The 22,256-nt window shown below is 35.5% G+C and overlaps 1 protein-coding gene across 4 annotated transcripts in view; it reads right to left on the reverse strand.

The window, feature by feature from the left end:
• The window catches only part of TBC1D32 (TBC1 domain family member 32), a 201,480-nt gene that overhangs the window by 161,898 nt on the left and 17,326 nt on the right, over positions 1-22,256 (reverse strand). For 3 of the 4 annotated variants that reach the window (XM_045499429.1, XM_045499432.1, XM_045499430.1), the window contains exons 4-10: positions 20,153-20,330; positions 7,499-7,567; positions 5,152-5,277; positions 2,019-2,097; positions 1,790-1,893; positions 1,636-1,697; positions 904-1,048 (exon numbers count right to left, since the gene is read on the reverse strand). In XM_045499429.1, coding sequence (XP_045355385.1) covers positions 904-1,048; positions 1,636-1,697; positions 1,790-1,893; positions 2,019-2,097; positions 5,152-5,277; positions 7,499-7,567; positions 20,153-20,330 — 763 coding nt within the window. The remainder of the gene's footprint in view (positions 1-903; positions 1,049-1,635; positions 1,698-1,789; positions 1,894-2,018; positions 2,098-5,151; positions 5,278-7,498; positions 7,568-20,152; positions 20,331-22,256) is intronic. The other variant, XM_045499431.1, reaches the window with a different exon arrangement.

Genomic DNA, 22,256 nt, shown 5'->3' on the forward strand with positions numbered 1-22,256 from the left:
CAGATGTAAGGCATAAAGGGTTCAAGTTAATTAAATTGAGCAAACACTTATCAACCATATACTTTATAAGCCAGGTAAGGGCTAAGCTCTGGACGGAACTGTTTGGGTTAATTGCATTATACAGTTTACATAACAAAAGGCAAGACAAAAATAAAAATAAGCCATCAACTAAGTAATGTGCAAACTGTATGGAGCAGTAAATAAACACGTTGCTCCTCGTCATGGCAAGTCACGGCCCCATCCCTTTCCCTTCGCCACAGCAACAAATACATAATGCCTGGCAGACAAACTTAGAGGGACAAAGATGTGAGAATAATAAGCCAACACTGCTGCAGCTACTGCCAGACAGACAACTCATTCCACAGCAGATGAGGGAGGTAACAGTATAAGGATCTTTAAAATTAATTTCAGTTCCAGAATAGTGATGAGCTCCACTGGAAATCACCAGCATTCAGGCATTAAACATTCTCCAGATTGTAGGTTCAGGAGGAAGCAAATGAAAGGAGGTATTTCTGAAAATATCCTAAGTCAGAGAAAAATGAACACTGAACTCATGTTCTACCACATCTGCTTAAAAAATCTGAAGTTTTTAGACTAAAAAAAGAACAGATTTTAGATAGGTCATTCAGGTTAACAGTCAAATGAATTATCATTTAAAATCCTATTTTGGCTCTGTCACTTACTAGGTAAACAATCTTAAATTACTTCTCCATATTTCAGTTGCCACATCTGTAAAATGGGGTAGTAATACCATATATCTCACAAATTGTTATAAGAGTTAAGTGAGTTAACATGTAAAAGTGATTAGAACTCTTATAAATAGTAAAAACTGGAATGTTAGTTATTCTTTGACACAATACAGCAATGCACTAAAAAGTAGACAAATATTCCATTTTTCCTTACCATCCACTTTTTGAACCACACAGCTTTGGTATCAACCAATGCAAAAAAGTAGATTGGATCCAAAATCTTTTGTGAGACAAGATGGCCCTGATCATGTTTAACGGATAATAAGGACAAAGTATTCTCCACAATCTCTTCCATATACCTTAAAGTTTGGGAATAAAACAGTTTTAGAAAAAAAAAAAAAAAAATGCTATTACACACACCCCCACACACACAGAGTGATATATTTTCTATTTATGGAATAATAAAGTGAAAATTTTTAGAAAAAAACTTTTTTTTATGTTTTAGCAAATGGCATTCACGCCCAATTTTTTTCCCGTTTTTTAAAAAAACTTTTGTTTCTACTTCAACACTGGCTCTCCAAACTTAACTTTCCTTTTTAGACTCAACAGTTGGCTCTTACAACCTTATTAAAACTTTTAGAACTGAAAGGAAAAAATTTAAAGAACACTTAAGGAACTTGTCCAAAGTAGCAAAGACTAATAATAAAAGAATTGGAAACAAGGCTACAACATCCTCATTCAGATTTTTTGTAATAAATAAATGGCGTAAAATGGTATTTGCAAAGAGCCATTCATATAGCTAAGCACAAAATATGAAAAGCTAAACTTTATTAATCCCTCCCCAATTACATAAGTCAATTAAGACTGTCTCTATTCTTTCTCCTTGTAATGCACAAGGGACAGTAACACTCCTATATTTCATATCGACATAAATTAGGGGACTTACTTTTCTGGGTGACGAATCCAGAAAGATGGAGCCTCTTTCTGATATTCATTTAGAAGACGAACCTGAAAAGCAGTATGTAACAATTCTCAAAAAATTAGAATTCTTAAATATAGAACTATTTAAACAAAAATAAAAGCATATAGCAAGTGAATACCTTTTTAAGTAAGCAGATCACATTAGGATTACTTATATCTATACCAGTTGACAGAGTAGGAATATGATTTTCTCTAGAAAGAAAGTATAACTTCAAATATTTAGCTGAAAAGAAAAATTAAAAATATATTACATCATTCATTTGCAGTGTTTTCTGAAAAGTTATTTCCTATCCACTTTCTTAAGCACAAATAAAGGAAAATGCCTTTTAAAAAATCTAATAAACATACCTAAGCTTGTATAAATTTCCTTGGTCATATGTAACGGTGAAAGAGTAAATGTCTGTGCATAGAATTTTAAAATCCGGTCCTATGAAAACGAAAAGATTTGTATCAGAGATTCTTATAATAGAATGGAGATGAAAAAAACACTTTTCACACAGTGAAAAACTTAGAAAATAAATAGAAACCTTTCAGAAATCTGAGTAGGAATGTACCTTTAAGTAAAAGCACAATCTTATGTTGGTCAGTAAAAAGTAAAATACATGGATGGAGAAAGAGTGAGGTTTGATAGAGTAAGGTACAATGTTCAGACAACAGCAGGAGTACTAAGTGGTTAAAAACAACAACAACAACAATCACAACAACAACCATTCTCCTTTCCAAATCCAACATTTGCTGGTTTTTTTGTTTTTTTTTTTTAATTGCTTACATGGGTAGTTTCAGTAATTAGACATTTAGGACTCCGATATTTTGCCTATCTCCAAGAAAAGTATTATTTAACACATTTTCAAAATATACATTATTAGAACTCAAAGTAGAAATTATCACAAGGTAAATGAATTAGTATATGTGCTGCCGAAGCGAGCACAAGGTAAATGAATTAAATGATAATAGATGTAGCTAGAAAAGTACTTGGCCCTAGTAGGTACTTTAAAATAATAGCTATCATTTTAATTATGCCAACTTTAATACTGTGATGAAATTAATCCTAATAGTGAAATTCAATGTCCCATTACATAAAAACATAAAATTTCCTCAAGTGTTCTAGTCTGGGGGTGGGAGGTATGGGGGGGAATGACCTTGCCTATATCAAATGTTAGGATAATTTACTTTTTTTAAAAAAAGGTTACCCAAATGACTAAAGTCTCTAATAACCCAAAGGAATTCCTACTGAACACAGGATATTAAATACTTTGGAAAGTTTATTTTTATAATTGCAGCAACTGATAAGTATCTGTCACACTTTTAAAACACTATAGGCTTCACTAAATTACATGGAAGAGTTCTTTAGAGTTGGAAATGAAGAAACAGAATCAAAGAATCCAATCAAGAGTTTGGATCAAGCATAAATTTAAAATGAAAAGAATGCCATGCCTTACTTTCGACTCCAAAATGACTGGTTCTATTACCATCTCCCCTCTATAACAACTTCTTCCAATTGTAAGTATCGACAACACTCTTGTGAATAATCTGTAATAGCTAAACAAAACCACTTATATTGACCCATTAGGATATTCATGGTTTATAAAAATTATTATGTAATTTTTTAAATAATTAAAGGAAATTTGCCTGACCACTATTCTTTGTTAAGAAAAAATACACAGAAATTAATAATTTCATTTCCTTTTAGAAAGCCTTGAAATGTTAAAAGTGACCCTGAAAAGTCTTTTTCCCTTCCGAAGTTCTTGGATCATTGAGTTTTTACAGAAGTCTGCATCATCTAGTGTCAGTAAAGCTGAACTACATCTGGGTATTAGGTAATTGGAACACATTTTCCCCCCTTATAAAAATCAACAAACCACTTCTGTTCCCAAACGACTCCTGTTTACCAGTATAATTATATCTTCATTGATGGAAGAGTATGATTTTCAACAGATAAATGTATTCAGCTTTTTTTTTTTTTAAATAACTGCTTACTGTCCCACTCCTCTAGTAGAATGTAAGTTCTATGAAGGCGGAGACTAATGTCTTGGTCAGTGTGTTTCCAGCATCTAGATTAGAATGCTGCACATTGTTGGTAATCAATACGTATCTGTTGAACAGCTAGTACATTTTAACCCTCATGCTAATATCTTTAATTTTGTACAAAACACCATAATAATTTTAAAGCAAAATTTTTCTTCACTGATACATCAATTAAGAAAAAAGACCCTCTAAACCTACTTTGCATTTAAATGTGATATGGGATATAGCCAGATTTTTTAAGATTTTATTATTTTTTTAAGTAATCTCTACACCCAGTGTGGGCCTCGAACTTACCACCCCAAGATCAAGAGTTGCATGCTGTACTGACTTAGCCAGCCAGATGCCCCTAGCAGAATTTTTTAAGTCACATTATCGATATTACCAATAGAACTATACTTTTTAATATGATCTTACTCATGTAATAGCATTTCTGAGAAGTTATAGGAGAATCATTTTTTACATTCAATCATTTTTCTGACTTCATAATTTTATAATTTTTGGAATTTTCTATATTTGCTTTATGATTCATCTCAATTGTCTTCTAAACTTGGCTTTAGTTTTCTTTTCTTTTTAAGCAATTAAGCAATCTCTAAATAAACACTTAAATCCATAAGAAAAATGCTTATGATTCAGTTACAATAAATTCTGATCATTTTAAATGCAAATTTTCATATGTCATTAATTCTTTCAAAAATGCTTTAAATAATCTTTTAAAATATTTTTCTTAACTCAAAAACAAGACACAAATTGGATATCCCTTTCTAAGATAAAACAAAATGCACAAGGTACCTATATTATTATTTGGCAGTGAAATGTGACAATGATCATTCTAATCATAAAAGAGTTAGGTCAATGCTTTAAAGAAAATCTTCACAACTCAAAAGCTGGAATTGAAATTCTATGAGTATTAGAGCTACTATTAAAATAATAATTCCAGGGGCGCCTGGGTGGCGCAGTCGGTTAAGCGTCCGACTTCAGCCAGGTCACGATCTCGCGGTCCGGGAGTTCGAGCCCCGCGTCAGGCTCTGGGCTGATGGCTCGGAGCCTGGAGCCTGTTTCCGACTCTGTGTCTCCCTCTCTCTCTGCCCCTCCCCCATTCATGCTCTGTCTCTCTCTGTCCCAAAAATAAATAAACGTTGAAAAATAAAATAAAAAAAATAAAATAATAATTCCATTTGCTTACAGAATGGTAGGAAAACAAATTTTTAAAATATCATTTCTATAGAAAGCACCCAGATAGGTGGCTGAGTCAGTTAAGCGCCTGACTTTGGCTCAGGTCATGATCTCTGTGATTTGTGAGTTCAGGCCCAGATGGAACTGCCAGTGCAGAGGCTGCTTGGGATTCTCTCCCTCCCTCTCTCTCACTGCACCTCTCCCACTTGCACACACTCGCACTCTTTCTCTCTCAATATAAATAAACTTTAAAAATGTATATGTTCTATAAGCATTTCCTTACACTAAACACAGGATCAGGATCTGAAAGGGACATCGTCAGTTTTTCACAGAGAGTGGTCCAATTTTCACAATTCAGTACATCAGATGGCGGAGCTGAACATAACATTTGCAAGGCTTCATATCTCACCTATAATTTAAAAGACTTTTATTAATACCCAGCCACTGGAACACTACCAATACTCCAAATATTAAACATCGAAAAGCAGTCTTATCTAGATAATTGTTTTAAAGAGCCAACTACTGAAAATCAAAGGTTCTTTTACAAAACAATTTTGAGAACTGATTTTTTTAAACTAAGTGTTAAACAGAAAAAACATAGGTTGTTAATCTTACATAAAGCAAAAATTAAAACATAACTGTGTGAGATTCTAGGTCCTATATCTAAGTGAATGAAGAATGGTGGCCGAATCTGAATCATCAGGGCAAGGTTTTCCAATGGCCTTGTTCCACAGACTTCCCTTACTAAAGTAGACACCCATAGGTGGTCCTATAATTTGGGGGCCTTAATTTAAAAATAGCCTAATATGCCCCTAGTGAAGCATCCCCACTCCAGAATATAGGAACAATTCTCACAAAACAATTTGGACTAGTTTTTGATGCTATACCACATTTTCCGACCTTCAAACCACTGAGATAGAAAGCAATGTGATGCAAAACTGAATTTCTGTATTGTCACAAAAAGCTTACTTCTTAATCATTCTTCTCAAAAATGAATCAGAGTTCCTTCAAAACAGTATGACCCAAAGGACAACAGTGGAAAATAGCCCTTCTCCAATCAGAAATGGAACATGGCTTCTGCCCCACCACTCTCCAATTAGTGAATAATAACTCACTGATTCCAACCCATTCCTCAAAATCTGGTTCTTTCCCCTGCTGAAATAAGTGAAATCTAGTGGTTTAAAAAAGGGGAAGAGGGAGGGGCATGAGGGAGCAGTAGGGGCCAAGCTTAGGAAACCAGACCCTTTAAATCAGGGTATCAAGTTTTACGTGAAAAAGACAGAATATACACGCACTTAAAAGTGTCTATATATTCATATGAAAGAACTCCTAAATACAACTGTATTTGTAATAGGGACTGGGGGACTTAGGAATGATTTCAGAAACTTTAATTTCTCCTTTTCAGTTAATTTTTAGGACAAAATCCCATTAAGAACTTACTACTAGGGGCACCTGGGTGACTCAGTCGGTTGAGCATCCGACTTCGGCTCAGGTCATGATCTCATGGTCTGTGAGTTCGAGCCCTGCGTCGGGCTCTGTGCTGACAGCTCAGAGCCTGGAGCCTGCTTTGGATTCTGTGTCTCCCTCTCACTCTGCCCCTCCCCTGCTCATGTTCTGTCTCTCTCTCTGTCAAAAATACACAAACATTTAAAATAAATTTTTTTAAAGAACTTACTACTAGCAGAAGCATAATAAATGTTTCTGAACAAGTATAAATTTCCAAGTAATCCACTTAAACTGAAGACAATAAGATGTTATAGAAAAGTCAAGACTCATTTCTAATATCTTTTGAAACATTTACTAGGAATCTAGAAAATAAAACAGAAGGTGAAATGCTAAAAATTATTATGTGATTAAAAAAAAAACATCAGTGGGAGTAAATCCTAACTATTCATTTAGTTTAATATGAAAAGTTGACTATTTTCTATTTCATACTGACTTAACAAAATAATACTTAATAAATAGTAATTTATATAGTCTTAAAATATAAACAGGCACAATTCAATAGAACTGCTTCTTTAAAATCCCTTTTTCGGGGCGCCTGGGTGGCTCAGTTGGTTGAGTGTCCGACTTCGGCTCAGGTCATGATCCCACGGTCCGTGGGTTTGAGCCCCATGTAGGGCTCTGTGCTGACAGCTCAGAGCCTAGAGCTTGCTTCCAATTCTGTCTCTCCCTCTCCCTGCCCCTCCCCCACTTTCAGTCTCCCTCTCTCTCTCAAAAACTAAACATTAAAATCCTTTTTCTAATCAATGAACACGTGTGAAAGTTGCTCACATTTTCTAGAAGTAGAAGGAACATTAAATGAAGATAGTTTTCCTCAAAGAAATTACTAAAATATTACACACAAAGCAACAGTGAAAGAACAATTTGGGGGACAACCACTTATAACTTTATCCCTTCAAAACTGAAACTAGATGTAAAAATTTCCTCCTACAAACCATGAAAATTCTCTGAGAGCCTCCCTTACTCTGTGACCTCTTATTTCAAGACTGGAAAGTCTAGCAGGGTTATCAGTCTAGGAGCATCATGATAATAAACACCTATCCTCAAGAGACACAGTCTAGCTGAGACTGAATATATTATATATATTATATATCTGACTAAACTTGATAGCTACCCTTTAAACTTACCTCTTTAGGTTGCCCAGGCTCCAACTGGTCTAAAATCAATTGTAATTTTCCTTGACAAAATTTGTAACTCTGTAACACAATTGACAAAACATTCATTTAGTAGACTTTTAGAAGTACTGCTATAAATTATTTTTTAATATAACTCCAAGCACAAAATGCATTCTGAGCAAGAAAAGGGGGTGATCCATTCTGACTTGGCAGAAAACTTGGAATTTGTTTCCCAAGACATTTAAATGGGAACTGAATGTCTCAGGAGAACAGTGTACTACACATATCTGAAAATTATTATTTGCTGAGCAACTTCAATGTGTAGAACATAAGATTCAAAAGATGTAAAGCCAAGATGTTTTGTGCCCAGAAATGTGAAATGAATGAAACAGTAAGATAAAACAAGAAGGCACTGCTAGTACCCTAGGCATAGCTACAATGCTGCTTGAATATTTTGGTTCCTTTGCTTTCCTGTACTTTTCTTAAGCCTTTCTCCAGGCCTCCTTTTTGGTGACAACTTCCCGAGGTAAAAGTCTCCATCTAGAAAAAAGTTTATAATAGACCATAAGCTATGTTGGAAAAGGAAAGGGTCTTTTTCTTGATGAAGGCAGTTTAAATATGACTAATACCTAAAATAATCATCTAAAAATAAAACTGCCATTAAAATAATAGCTGTCATTTATTATCTTTTATGTAACAAGCCCTATAGGATATAAATTCACAATGACTGAAACAGGAGAAATATGAAAACCAAGGTTGAATATCTTTTCCAAGTCACAAAGTTATCAGAACTCAGATTCCCATCCACATTTTTGCTATCTATACTCTTTCTCTTCCAGTTAAGTACATCATGATGACTCAAATTTTTATCAGTTACTTCATCTCCAAAGTTATATATAATTATCCTTTCAACATTTCCACTTGAATGTCTAATAGGCATCTCAAACTTAACATGTCCAAGACAGAATATTTTATTCCAAACCTGCTCCTTCCTGAAACTTCTCCATCCTCCTAAATGACGTTACCACCCATCCAGATTTTGTACTTAGATCAAAACTAGGAGTCGGGGCACCTGGGTGGCTCAGTGGGTTGAGCATCCGACTCTTGATTTCGGCTCAGGTCATGATCCCAGAGCCGTGGGATCATGCCCCACATAGGGCTCTACACTTAGTGTGGAGCCTGCTTAAGATTCTCTCTCTTTCCCTCTGTCTCCCTCTGCCCCTCTCCCCAACTCATGCTCAGGCTCTTTCTATACAATTAAAAAAAAAATGTATGTTAAAAATAGGAATCAATCTTGGCTCTTCACTTTCTCACTTCCTATATCCAATATTATTAAGTTCCAGAAGATAATCCCCAAGTTTCACAAACCTTAACTCCAACTACCCCACACCACTTCCCTGCTAAAACCTTAAACCAAAGCACCATCGACTCTAGCCTAGACCACTTCAGTTCATCCTAACCAGTCTCCTTGCTTTGACTCATCCCATCCTACACCACACCACCATCCATTCTCCAGCAACAGTCAGATGGAGCTTTTCAAAGTTATAAATCAAATCCATTAATTTCCCTTACTTCAACCTCACAACTAAAGACCTCTCACATTATTCAGAATATAAGGAATTTACTTACATGATCTGGGCCCCTGATTCTTTAATACACGGTCATACAATTTTTCCCTCTGCCAGTCAGGCTTCAGTCTCACTGGCCTTTTTTCTCCATTTCTGGAAGATGCCATCCATGCTCACTTTAGCCTAAGAACCTTTGCTATTGCCATTCCTCCTGCTGGGCAACACTCTTCCTCCAGAATTCTTCATGTCTGCCCTATTATGGCTTAGAATTTGGTCTTTTTTCACTATAGCATCCCCAATACCTGAATCAGTGCCTCATAGGCCCTCAATATACATTAGTTTAATACATAAATGACTCCAAAGTGAGTCTTCCCACAATGCTACATGGTCCCTAACAATACAGGGTACATAACCACTTTATAAAAAAAAAAAATAAAAAATAAAAAAATAACAGACCAATACTTCATTTCTTAAAGAGTCTCAGGTTTTGCTGAGTTTTCTTCCTTTCTAAAAGTATATAGTTCAACTGTGAAGAACTCTGATACATGCTACTTTTTAAAAGCACTATATATTAAATCTTTAACTTTGAATTTTTGTATTACAATTAAAATACTAAAATTTATGAATAATTACCAATGACAAACATAAGTATATGAATGTAGCAGTCTTGAAATGAAAAAAAGATAACATAGAATATCTAAAATAGTATATATATATATCTATAAACATAAGTGCTAATATGCATTTGTGATACATAATGCATATATGTACTTTCAGCAGTATATATACACATGCATATAAGTGTCTAAAATGTATGTAAAGTATATGTGTATATACACTCATTCTACTCTATTGCTAGAAAAACTTCCACCCCCTTTACCTAGCCCTTTTGCCTCTCTTATAAACTTTATTTCTTCTACTTCCATCATGACTTTTACCAGATCATTATCTATGTCTAAAATGCTGTCCAGCTTACTAAAAAGAACTACAGTTTCAAGGACATGAATCTTAATTGGATAGATGAAGTTTCAAATCCCAGCTCAAACTAGTTATATGACTCTGGAGTCAAATCCCAGCTTAAACTAGTTATATGACTCTGGAGTTACATGACTCTGGAAACTCATTTTTCACATCTACCTCCCAGCATCACTGTAAGAATTAAATGGGAAAATTGTAAAGTCTTTTGCTTTCTTGTTATAAAATTTTTAACTGCGAAGTAAATTTCCTGTTTCTCAAGAAATTTTTTTTGATAAATTTTTAATGTTTATTTATTTTTGAGAGACAGAGCACAAGCAGGGAAGGGGCAGAGAGAGTGGGAGACACAGAATCCAAAGCAGGCCCCAGGCTCTGAGCTGTCCACACAGAACCTGATGCAGGGCTCAAACCCACAAACTGTGAGATCGTGACCGAAGTCAGATGCTTAACCATGGAGTCTCCCAGGCGCCCCTCTCAGGAAATTTTCTTTTTTTTTTCAACGTTTATTTATTTTTTTTGGGACAGAGAGAGACAGAGCATGAACGGGGGAGGGGCAGAGAGAGAGGGAGACACAGAATCGGAAACAGGCTGCAGGCTCTGAGCCATCAGCCCAGAGCCTGACGCGGGTCTCGAACTCACGGACCGCGAGATCGTGACCTGGCTGAAGTCGGACGCCTAACCGACTGCGCCACCCAGGCGCCCCTCTCAGGAAATTTTCTATGAAAAAATATAAAATAACTGACTCTACCTACCAACTACCTATTCAAGATCAAAAAATCTAAAGATATATTTCATTGATTTCCATAGATTCCCATTCTAATCTAGTCTCTTTTTCAATATAGAGGCATGCTCTACAACAACCCTGATAAATGGGGAGCCAGACATTTTTTTGAACATTCTCAACTACAGTGAGTTCATATTTGGGGAAGCAACCAATATTATGTCAAAGTAGCAGTCAAAAAGGGTAATTACATAGACCTTAACAAAATTCATTTACTTAAATGCTCTCCATGACAAAGCCTTTGTTTCTAATCTTCTGTGCAATACTCCAAACAAGCAACCCTTACTCTCTGAAAATGGTTTTGCCTTTTATTTAACAAAATGATTAAGGCTAATCAACATGATGATCCCTCAAATTACCTCCTCTTTCCCCCAATATTATTCTGTGGTGAGTTAGCCAAATTAAAAGATCTTTTCTTAGCCCTCATGATAGACTTCCCTCTAGCCTTCATTGCAGCTAATTACCATCACTTCCACCTTGAAATTCACCCCCCTCCTAAAATTCCCTCTAGCCTTCATTACAGCTAGTTACCATCACTTCCACCTTGAAATTCACCCCACCCCCACCCCCGCAAGTTCCTACCCAGTGCATTGTGGTTTGGCACCTTCTTGTATGACTCACCTTTTGGTTTCTCCTGGCCCTCTGAAACTGTGTTTCCTAGGGTCTCACCTATTTTAGGTGGCTTCCATAGGAATTAGACAGAGATGACTCATACTGTGTTATCCCCAACTTTTCTTGAATCCTGCATTTTCAACACTTGTTACACCATTGAGATACCTTACTGGTACTTGAAATTCAAAATCTTTAAAAATAAATAAAAGTGAACTTCCATATTCTTCTCCACACCTAAACCTCCTTTCTAATCCCAGGCGTGGTTTATGACACCCCATGGTCTTGTAGCCACTTTGGCTTGAAATCATAGGTAGACTTTTGACTCTATACCCACTCTGCACTACCCTCCTGCCCAAAACCCACTCTGCACTACCCTCCTGCCCAAGTTTAATGATCCTATGTAATTCTCACATCAGTCACTATTTATTTCTACAAAGCCTCCTCAATTCAGGCCTTCTTCAGCTTTCTTTCCCACTCATGCCCTTCTGCACATAACTCAAGTAAATCTCCCGAACACATTTTTCTGTTCAGAAACTTAAAATGATTTCCTTTTACTTACAAAACAATCCAGTTTATCCTTTGAATGCATTCATTTATTCCTTAAATATTTATTTGGCATCTACTATGTTTCAGATACCTATTATGTACCAGGCACTTGAATTTTATAGCTAGGAGCAATAATTAAGATCTAATCCTTGCTCCATAATTTGGCCTTAACCTACCCTTTCCATTTACTCCTCACAAACTCTTTGTTCAAACTCTTCACATAAACTACAGGTTCCCCAATATGCCATTCTTTGTTGATTGAGAGCTTTTGTCCATTCCCTTGTCTAACATACTTTCCTCTATTGCTCTGATATTCTTAGTTACAAGGATTCTTCTTTAGATTTCCTAAGACACATTATTTCTACCTTACAACTCTGTTATTTGTGTACATATCCTCTTCATCTCAAATAAGCTCCTTGAAGACATAATGTGTATATAATTAATCTTTTCACTTCTGCAGTGCCTATTACAAAATATTACACAAAGTATATGCTCAATACATATTTGTTGGGCTGAAGTCCCTCAATTCTACCATACTTGCCTTTTCTCCCAGGTAATAATACAAATTTAAAAAGCACAGACTTGGGGCACCTGGCTGACTCAAAGGGTGGAGTGTGCAACTCTCGATCTTGGGGTTGTGGGTTCAAACCCTGCATTGAGTGTAGAGATTGCTTAAAAATAATAAAATCTTGGGGCACCTGGGTGGCTTAACTGGTTAAGCATCTGGCTCTTTGATTCAGCACAGGTCATGATCTCATGATTCATGAGTTTGAGCCCTAAGTCGGGCTCAGTACTAACAGCCTGCTTAGGATCATTTCTCTCCCCTCTCTGCCCCTCTCCCACTCATTCTCTCCCCCATCCCCTTTCTTTCTCAAAATAAATAAATTTAAAAAGAAATAAAACAAAAAAATAAAATCTTTTTTAAAAAAGAAAAAAAAGCATAGCCTTTAATAGTTATTTGATTGGAGCTGCCTCATCAATCTATTTACTACCCCTTTATCACTTAATTATGAATTCTGTTAATTATCTTAGATATAGTACATACTGGGGCACCTAGGTGGCTCAGTCAGTTAAGCGTCCAACTTCAGCTCAGGTCATGATCTCGCAGTTTGTGGGTTCAAGCCCCAAGTCCGGCTCTGTGCTGACAGCTCAGAGCCTGGAACCTGCTCCAGATCTGTGTCTCCCTCTCTCTCTCTGTCCTTCCCTGCTTGCACTCTGTCTCTGTCTCTCCCAAAAATAAACATTTAAAAATTTTTGGAAAAAAAGAAAAAAAAACATAGTATATGCTACTCTTTAAAAATGTTATTTAAGCAATGAAAACTTTTTTTACACCGGACATCAGAATGAGCCTAATATTTGCCTTAAAGGTTACCCTTTTGTTTTTTTAAGGTAGCTGTATGTTATTGTGCATCAGTGAATAAACATCAATTGTGATAGCAACCAACTAATAACTTTGTTAACTAGAGCAAATTAGATAGTGTGTCCCATTTAATACCAATTTGTTACGATTTTTCAGCTGTTCCAGATATTTCTTAGATTGAAAATTCCTGGGGTGACTAGTATCGGCCCACTTGATTTGTAGAGCAATATATCTGTTGGCAATATCAATACAGGTACTTCCTATAGGAAGTTTCTTCCCTAACATATTTACATACGTTAAAGCATAAGCTACACAAATCATTTCTAGCACATTCTAAGGAGAAAGAGCAAGAAATAAGATTGATAATCTAAGGCTTGGTCCTCTGTATAATCATATAGATCCTAATTAAAGGTATTTATATGCTAAAATAAGATTGGGATAGATTTCTTTCAATTGAAATTTACTAAAGATTGCAAAAATTAATCATTCTGTAATTTTTTTGGTAACAGTTATCATAATTAATTACAACATATACTAAAGAATATTCACATTATTCAATGACTACACTTAAATAAAATCAAACTACCCTCAAAATTAATGTACCCTGGAAGTCTCCAAATGTTTGGCTTGTAAACTGTATAAACCATTAAAATACAAGCAAAGACAGACAACATTACTGTGGTCTGAACAACATAACTATTGGAAATAAGAAATATATAACTATCAAACCTAATGATATTTCAGGCTTTAATATGTCTAAATGCACAATTTCTCTATTTTTACTTTTAAAAATCACCCAATGATGATAAATAGGACAACAGCAAACATTTAGTTCTTATGCCAGGTTGTGTTGAAAATGCTTTACATACATTAAGTCCATAAAGCAACCTATAAGGTAGGTTCTATTACTATCTCCACTGTAACAGATAAGAAAACCGAGGCACCGAGAGAAGAAACCAAGGTCCACAATTCATCGATGGCAGAGCAAAACTTTATTTCAGACTGGTTTGTCTCCAAGATTCAGAATGACTTAGTTTCCTGTAGAATAGCTTTTTCAAATTTTAGTGCTTCTAAAACTTTTTAAATTATGAGCCTGCCTTTCATTATGCCTTAAATATGGAACAAAGTTACTAATTCAAAACAAAAGCAATGCTTTAAAAACATTTTCAAATGAAAAATGTTCCTTAATTTCCTATGTCTTATGGTTTAACAAAAACAGCTTTCACTTTAAAAGTGCTGCCATTGAGAGGTAATAACAAAAATCTATTAATATTTTAAAGTATAAAGAAACTTTAGATATTCATCAAGAAGATACTTAGCACTGCTAATCAAAGAAATTAGTTTTTCTGGTGTCAGACTGTCTCAAGAGATGACTGTTAGGCAAGCAAGCAGGGTCACACCTGCACCTACCCAAACCTCCCCAGCAATCCATCTGCCTCCAGCCTAAAATGAAGCAGCTGCATTATCAATGCTACCATCTTCCTGTTCTCTAGTTTCAGCTACCTTTCCCTTTCATTTCTGCTTTTAAGACTTTAGGCTCCTATCTTTTTCTGCTTATGAAACAAGAATAATCAAAATCTTATGAATGGAGGGTAACTAGAGATGGGAGAACTTGTGAAGTGCAGTTTGGGCTGTGTATTTCCTCCTGTTCTCTGGCTGATGTTGCCGAAAAAGAGGAGTCTTACAAGACTCCGTAGCATGAAATCCTCAAAAGCAGAATTCCTCACCAAAAGAGCACTGTAAAAGCTTTGAAGACTTTAGGAGAGGCCAGAAAATGGGTTGAACTCAAAATACTCTAAGGTTTGAGAAGTCCGGATAAAACATACATTAGGGTCCTTGAAAGCAAATACTCTCAAAGACAGAAGAGAGACCATCCACCCAGTAAAGGGAAAAAGCTACACAAAAAATCTTACTGGAAAAATTCAAAGCCTAGCACAAGATGGAGTTCAGACTGTTCCCAGGAGGTGGTTCAAGCACAAAGTTGAAGGAATAGTATCTCCTTTTCTATGAATTAAAAAACAGGGAAGACCAGCCCTGGCCTTTGTGTGAGAGGTGAAGACAGGTGAACTAGCAGGGATAGAGGCCCTAATACAGTAGTTTCCTATTGCCGCTTTAAAAATTACCATAATCTTAGGGACTCAAAAGAACAATGCATTTATTATCTTACAGTTCTGGAGGTCACAAATCTAAAACACATCAGCAGGGTTGTGTTGCTTCTGGAGGCTCTGGGGCAGAATTCATTTCCTTACCTTTTCCAGCCTCTAAAGATTACCTGCTTAAGTAAGGAAAACTGCCTAAGAGTTTTCCTTAGCTCATAGGCTTCCTTCTATCCTCAAAGCCAACAACCGCCTCACTCCAGCGTCTATTTCAAACCACACAGTACCTTCCCTGACTCTGACCCTCCTGAGGCTCTCCTATACAGATGGCTGTGATTGATTATATTTGACTCTCCTTGATGAGGATAGTCTTCCCAGCTGAAGATCCTTAATTTAATCACATTAACAAAGACCCTTGGGCCATGTAAGCTAATATATTCACAGGTTTGGGGGATTCAGACATGGATATCTTCAAGGGGTCCTTTAAACTGCCTACCATAGATACCAAGGATGGGTTTCAAACACAGCCTGTCTTGAAAGCAAATAAACAGTGAATGCCTTAAATAGGTTCACATTATGCAAGGGCAACAGGTTAATGCTATCCTAAACTCACCTCCTCCACACAGTGTACACCTTGGGGTTCCTTTGGAACATAATTAAATAGTTTGCACACTATAAAACAGCAAAATGCCTGTGCTGTACCACACTGAATATGGTTAAGAAAGAAGAAAACAAAACAACTGCAATAGAAAAGGACATGACTTTTAAAAGCTTAATGTATATTAGAGGTAATCCTCTTCCTTCCCAGCTGTAGAAAATGACCCAGAAAAGCTCAGTTAGAAACCATACAGGACCACAGCTGAGACACTGTCTATTTTAGTATGTCTCTGAATGGCATCCACTTCAGCACATCCTTTAAGACATGAAAGCTAACATATATAGAGCAGCAGCAACAGTTCTAAGGACTTGATACACATTAACTCTGTTAACAGTCTCAACAACCATATGAGGTTAAGTGGTATTATCGTTCCCATTTTACAAATGAGAAACACTATGGCACAGGGAAGTTAAGACATTCAGGGTCACACAGCTAGTAAGTGGTGGAACCAAGATTTGAACTCAAGCAGTCTCCAGGTAGTATAAGCATGGAACAAAGACTTTAGAGGGTGAGAAACCAGGCTTAAATTCACAGTTCACTCCTAACTAGCAATATGAGTTTGGGCAAATTACTTATCTATAACCTTGCCTTTTTTTCCTGTAAAGTTGACTAGTAACACCTATAGTAAAGACAAAGTAAAGTACAGGGACCAATATATGGCAGAAATCTCAATAACAGACAGCTAGTATTATTATTTCTATCTTTCCAACATTACCTTGGTTCTTTCAAGGTTTTCATTACCTTACTTTTTTCAAGGTTTAATCACAATACCAAATCTTTTCAGTGCTCTGTTCAAAATTATAATAAAAACCAATCTCTCTATTTTTTAATATTCTCAAACATACATTAATAGTGTCCAAGGCCAACCATGTCCAAAGATTTTCAATAATAGGTCAGAAATCCATATATAACCAGGCTGCAATTTTTAAAATAATAACAATGAAATAAAGCCTACTCTGTCCGCAAACTAGAAATTTTCTACTAGTATCAAAACAGCAGGGAATGCAAGCTGGTGCAGCCACTCTGGAAAACAGTATGGAGGTTCCTCAAAAAACTAAAAATAGAACTACCCTACGACCCAGCAATTGCACTACTAGGCATCTATCCGAGGGATACAGGTGTGCTGTTTCAAAGGGACACATGCATCCCCATGTTTATAGCAGCACTATCAACAATAGCCAAAGTATGGAAAGAGCCCAAATGTCCATCAATGGGTGAATGGATAAAAAGATGTAGTATATATATATATATATATATATATATATATATATACACACACACACACACACACACACACACACACATATATATATATATCTACAATGGAGTATTACTCGGCAATCAAAAAGAATGAAATCTTGACATTTGCAACTAAGTGGATGGAACTGGAGGGTATTATGCTAAGTGAAATTAGTCAGAGAAAGACAAATATCATATGACTTCACTCACATGAAAACTTTAAGAGACAAAACAGATGACCATAAGGCAAGGGAAACAAAAATAATATAAAAACAGGGAGGGGGACAAAACAGAAGAGACTTATAAATATGGAGAACAAACTGAGGGTTACTGGAGGGGATGTGGGAGGGGGGATGGGCTAAATGGGTAAGGGGCACTAAGGAATCTACTCCTGAAATCATTGTTGCACTATACGCTAACTAATTTGGATGTAAGTTAAAAAAAAAATAAAATGAAATTATCAAATGAAAAAACAAACAAAAAAAACAACAGCAGCATCAGAATTGTTTACTCAATGTTATTCACAGAACAATTCAGATTTTTCTAAGTCCAGAGCAAATAATTTATCAATTTGGAAAGCATTATTGCCAACATCAGTATTTATTGGAATGAATGACTGATATATCTTCGGACACCTTTTCAACCCTGAACATATTAATTCAGCCTCTCTTTAGTAATTTACACGTAAGAGAGTCTCCTTTCACTAAGCAAAAGCATACCCACACATCTCCTAGAGTTCTGCCAAACTAAAAGAGCTGTCAGGGTAGTTGTGGCATTCATATCTTTTTTCCAAAAGTCCAGGGATCCCATGCCTTGTTGGTGGACACAGTTCACTTTCAACTCGATTAGAGCTTTCTGAAATAAAGTCATACTCATGGGGCAAACACTTGAAAATGCAGTTATACCCTGTGGACATCCCAAAAGAAGCCATTTAAACTTAAAGTCTGATTTGTCCCCAAGAATAAAACCTGAACAAAATAAAAAACAAGAACATCTTTAGAAAGTATGACCCCATTTCTACCAAAGCTTTGAATTTCTTCAAAAACCTACGATTCTAGGACTGGAAATAATTTAGTCTGAACACCTGGACTTCTTAGAACAAATTAAAGATATTCCATTTTATTTTTCTTTCATTGTTCAATTCCAATGTAAACAGATGGTTCATCAAATCAGTAAGAAAGTATGATCCTGTGAGCCCCCAGAGTCCTAAAGTTGGGTTTTCCTATGCTTTTTAATTCCAGAAAGTCCTTGATCTGAAGAAGCAGTTCCATAAACCTACTGAAATAAAACAAAACTAAAATCCCTATAACCCAGTTTCTTCCAAAGAGTCCGTCAACAAGGAAATATTAAGGGCTACAATGTGAAGAAAATTCATAATCTTTGCCATTTCCTCCATCATATCAAGAAAGCAAACTTGAGGGGCACCTGGGTGGCTCAGTCCATTAAACGTCCGACATTGGCTCAGGTAATGATCTCACAGTTCGTGGGTTTGAGCCTTGTGCATCAGGCTGTGGTGTGCTGATAGGTCAGAGCCTGGGGCCTGCTTCAAATTCTGTGTCCCCTCTCTCTCTCTGCCTCTCCCCAACTTGTGCTCTCTCTGTCTCAAAAATAAGTAAATAAACTTAAAAAACTAATTAATTAATTAAAAATCTTTAAAAATAAAGAAAACAAACTTGACTTGTAAAAGTCAAAACTTAGCACAATCTCTCCTTAGCAGAGCAACTTTTAAGTTCTGCCTTAACTACTTCCAAACATTTTTCCTTCATAAGTGCAGTCTCAACTGTGACCAATATACATACTTTTTCACATCTCACCCCAACTCCCCAAATCCCTTTTTGGCATATAGTTATTAGGATCTGTTATAGCTATATCCCAACATTAGCACTAATTAGGTGAAAATGTTTCATTAGAAATATCAGGTAGGATTCACAGAAAGGTCATACCGACTCTATCTGGCCTGAAAGTTTTTGTGGGGAAGTTCATGGTACATGCATAAGGCTTTATTCTAACTAGTTTCCTTTGTCTTCTATTAGGTCTAGTCTAACCAGTGGCCTTTCTGCTAGCTTTGCTCTAGCCAAGTGACAAGGATTCCAATAACCTGGAAAGAGAAAATGTAAAACCTCAAATCTCTTGATGCCAAAAAGAAGCTCATGTTTTAAAACTAACAATTTAGAGCAGCTTTCATCTCAGAAGATAAGGGAAATGTTTTATCTCTATATCTTATCTATAATTTAGTTAAACTTTGATTAATAAAAATCAATTGGGAATAAGATGTTTTGTTTAAACCTTAAGCAGATCTTTCAAGTGTTATTTTTTTAATCCAAAATCAATTAGTTTATTTCCATACCTCATTAAGATTTGTCTTAGATATAATGTAATCAATCACTGAACATATAATTCTAGAAGATGTTATTTCATGTACTAAATCTTTAAGGTTAGATAAATATATTTTTAAGATTTTTAAGATTAATTATTTAAGATTAGATAAATCTTAAAACTGGAAAGCAGAAAAAAATCTAGCTAACAAAAAATGTATTGAAGCTACTGATTATTAAATATCATTTCAAGGGGCACCTGGGTGGCTCAGTCGGTTGAGCGTCCGACTTCGGCTCAGGTCATGATCTCACAGCTCATGAGTCTGAGCCCCGCATCGGGCTCTGTGCTGATAGCTCAGAGCCTGGAGCCCACTTCGGATTCTGTGTCTCCCTCTCTCTGTCCCTAACCCACTCGCATTCTGTCTCTGTCTCTCTCAAAAATAAACATTAAATAAATAAATAAATAAATAAATAAATAATCATTTCAAGACATAAATGCAAAACAAAACAACACACCTGATTGAAAGATGAATCACTATCAGAGCAATTGTCTGTGCAGTAACTGTTGCTCTTCTCCTTCTGGATTTTTTTCTGACTCTCTTGACTCCGTACCTCATCTTCTTCAAACTTGTTAATCATAGATTCCACCACTACCATCATGATGTTCTTCAGGGAATGCATCATGTCTTTGTATCTTTAAATTCAAAGCAGTCTTGGTAAGAAAAAGACTATTAGCACAAATTAAAACGCTCAGCTCAATTAAACTATCTTATTATTTTTTCTGTAAAGTCCCTTTAAAAGCACAATTTTAAAGAAAAAAAATGCAAGTCAGTTTTTCTTAAGGAACAAATGGCACAATTCATACAACAGAAATAAAAATTAATAGGAAATATAAAACATGTGTTATTCCCCAGGTTTCTTCATCTGATTACATGGACCAAGGTAGTAAAATTAACAGAATCTAAGGCAAGATGTTCCGATGGTACGGATACCAGTAATTAGCAACAGTCAACTGTTATTATCATACTATCAAAACAGTCTATTTTACATGTCACTTTTATTCTTTGTTTTATTTCTACCTCTTTCTCTATTTTCCTCCCTTCCTCTATTTTCTTTCCTTCCCTTTTCCCTGCCTATACTTTATATCTATAGGCACCTATAGCCACCATTGAGACCTAAATAAGAGTTAAGCTATCAGTGGGTCCTTCAAAACAGAGACTAAAAAACCCACTGTCAGTAATGTTAAAAAAGGGATTCCTGAAATAGGTAAGAGTTTGAAATGGATGGCTTCTAAATCCCTTTTAGCTCCATGGGTCTGAAAATCTCAGAAAGAACTTATAAATAAATTTCTCTACTTATTAAGTGCAAACTCTCAAGCATCCACATTAATATTAGATTGAGATGCCCAAAACCCTAGAAATAGAATTTTAGAGCTAGATGAAACTATAAAAAAAAAATTCTAATCTAACCCTTTATTTTACAAATGAGGAATATGTGACCTGGACCACTGAAATTTCTACATTTAAAAAAAGCCATAAATATTTAAGTAAACATAGTGAATACAATACTAAATTTGGAATCAGAAAACCTGGATTACAATCCTGATGACTTTACATACCAGATTTGTCATCCCAGGTAAGTTTCATTTTCCTCAGTTATAAAATGTGACAAAAAGAATACAATCTAGCTGACCTATTTCACTTAGCTGTAGCAAAACATAAGAGTATGTATCTGAAAGTTCTTTGTAAATATAAAGTATGATACATATATTTATCATTTATCATTTAATAATGAAAATACTTGAGGAAAATAGGCACAGAAACTTCCTCTTTCTTTATATTTCTGGTATATGGGTCATTGTAACTCCACAAATCAAAGGAAGAATAGGTGAGTTATTCTCATATTAAAGGATAAAACCATGCTGGGGGATTTGGATAGAAGACTAAGATTTTAAAGTTTAAAGGAGTTTTACGATCTATTTTAAATTATATGATACAAATTACATATTATTAAACATACATAATTCTATACATAACTTAAAATATATTCTCATACATTTAATGATTTAGCAACATAATTTATGTAATATATAACTAGAAGCAAATTTAATATAATACATAGTTATAGATGTATAGATTTTCAAAGCACCAGAAACTGTGAGAAAACACAAAAATATTAAATTAGATGGTAATAATTAGAAACAATATAGGAAGAAAACATGTACAGAAGAGAACTGTTACAGAGGTAAGAAAGAGTCCAGGGAAGATCCAAGTTTGAGGTAAGAGGATACAAAGAGCAAGAAAGAATCCTAAGACACTCATTAGACTAATTGGCAAAGTAGCTATAGGATAACAGAGAAGAGGCTCCAGCTTTCTCCTCTACACATTCTCAGCAGCAAGAAATAGGGAAACATAACAATGCCCTGGGAGCAATCAAGACCTATCCATCAAAAGCTGCTCTCTTCTTCCACAGTAAGTGGATTATAGCTGGACACAAGTCTAAACTACAGTCCCCAGACTCCTTTGCAGTTAGGTATAGCCATGTAAACGAGAGAAGTCCTGTCCCCTTAAAAATTACAATATGGTAATTTAATGAAGACATATAAAAGTAAAATCTCTAT

This window comes from Leopardus geoffroyi, chromosome B2, assembly GCF_018350155.1.
Source record: "Leopardus geoffroyi isolate Oge1 chromosome B2, O.geoffroyi_Oge1_pat1.0, whole genome shotgun sequence".
In the NCBI taxonomy this organism is placed as follows: Eukaryota; Metazoa; Chordata; class Mammalia; order Carnivora; family Felidae; genus Leopardus; species Leopardus geoffroyi.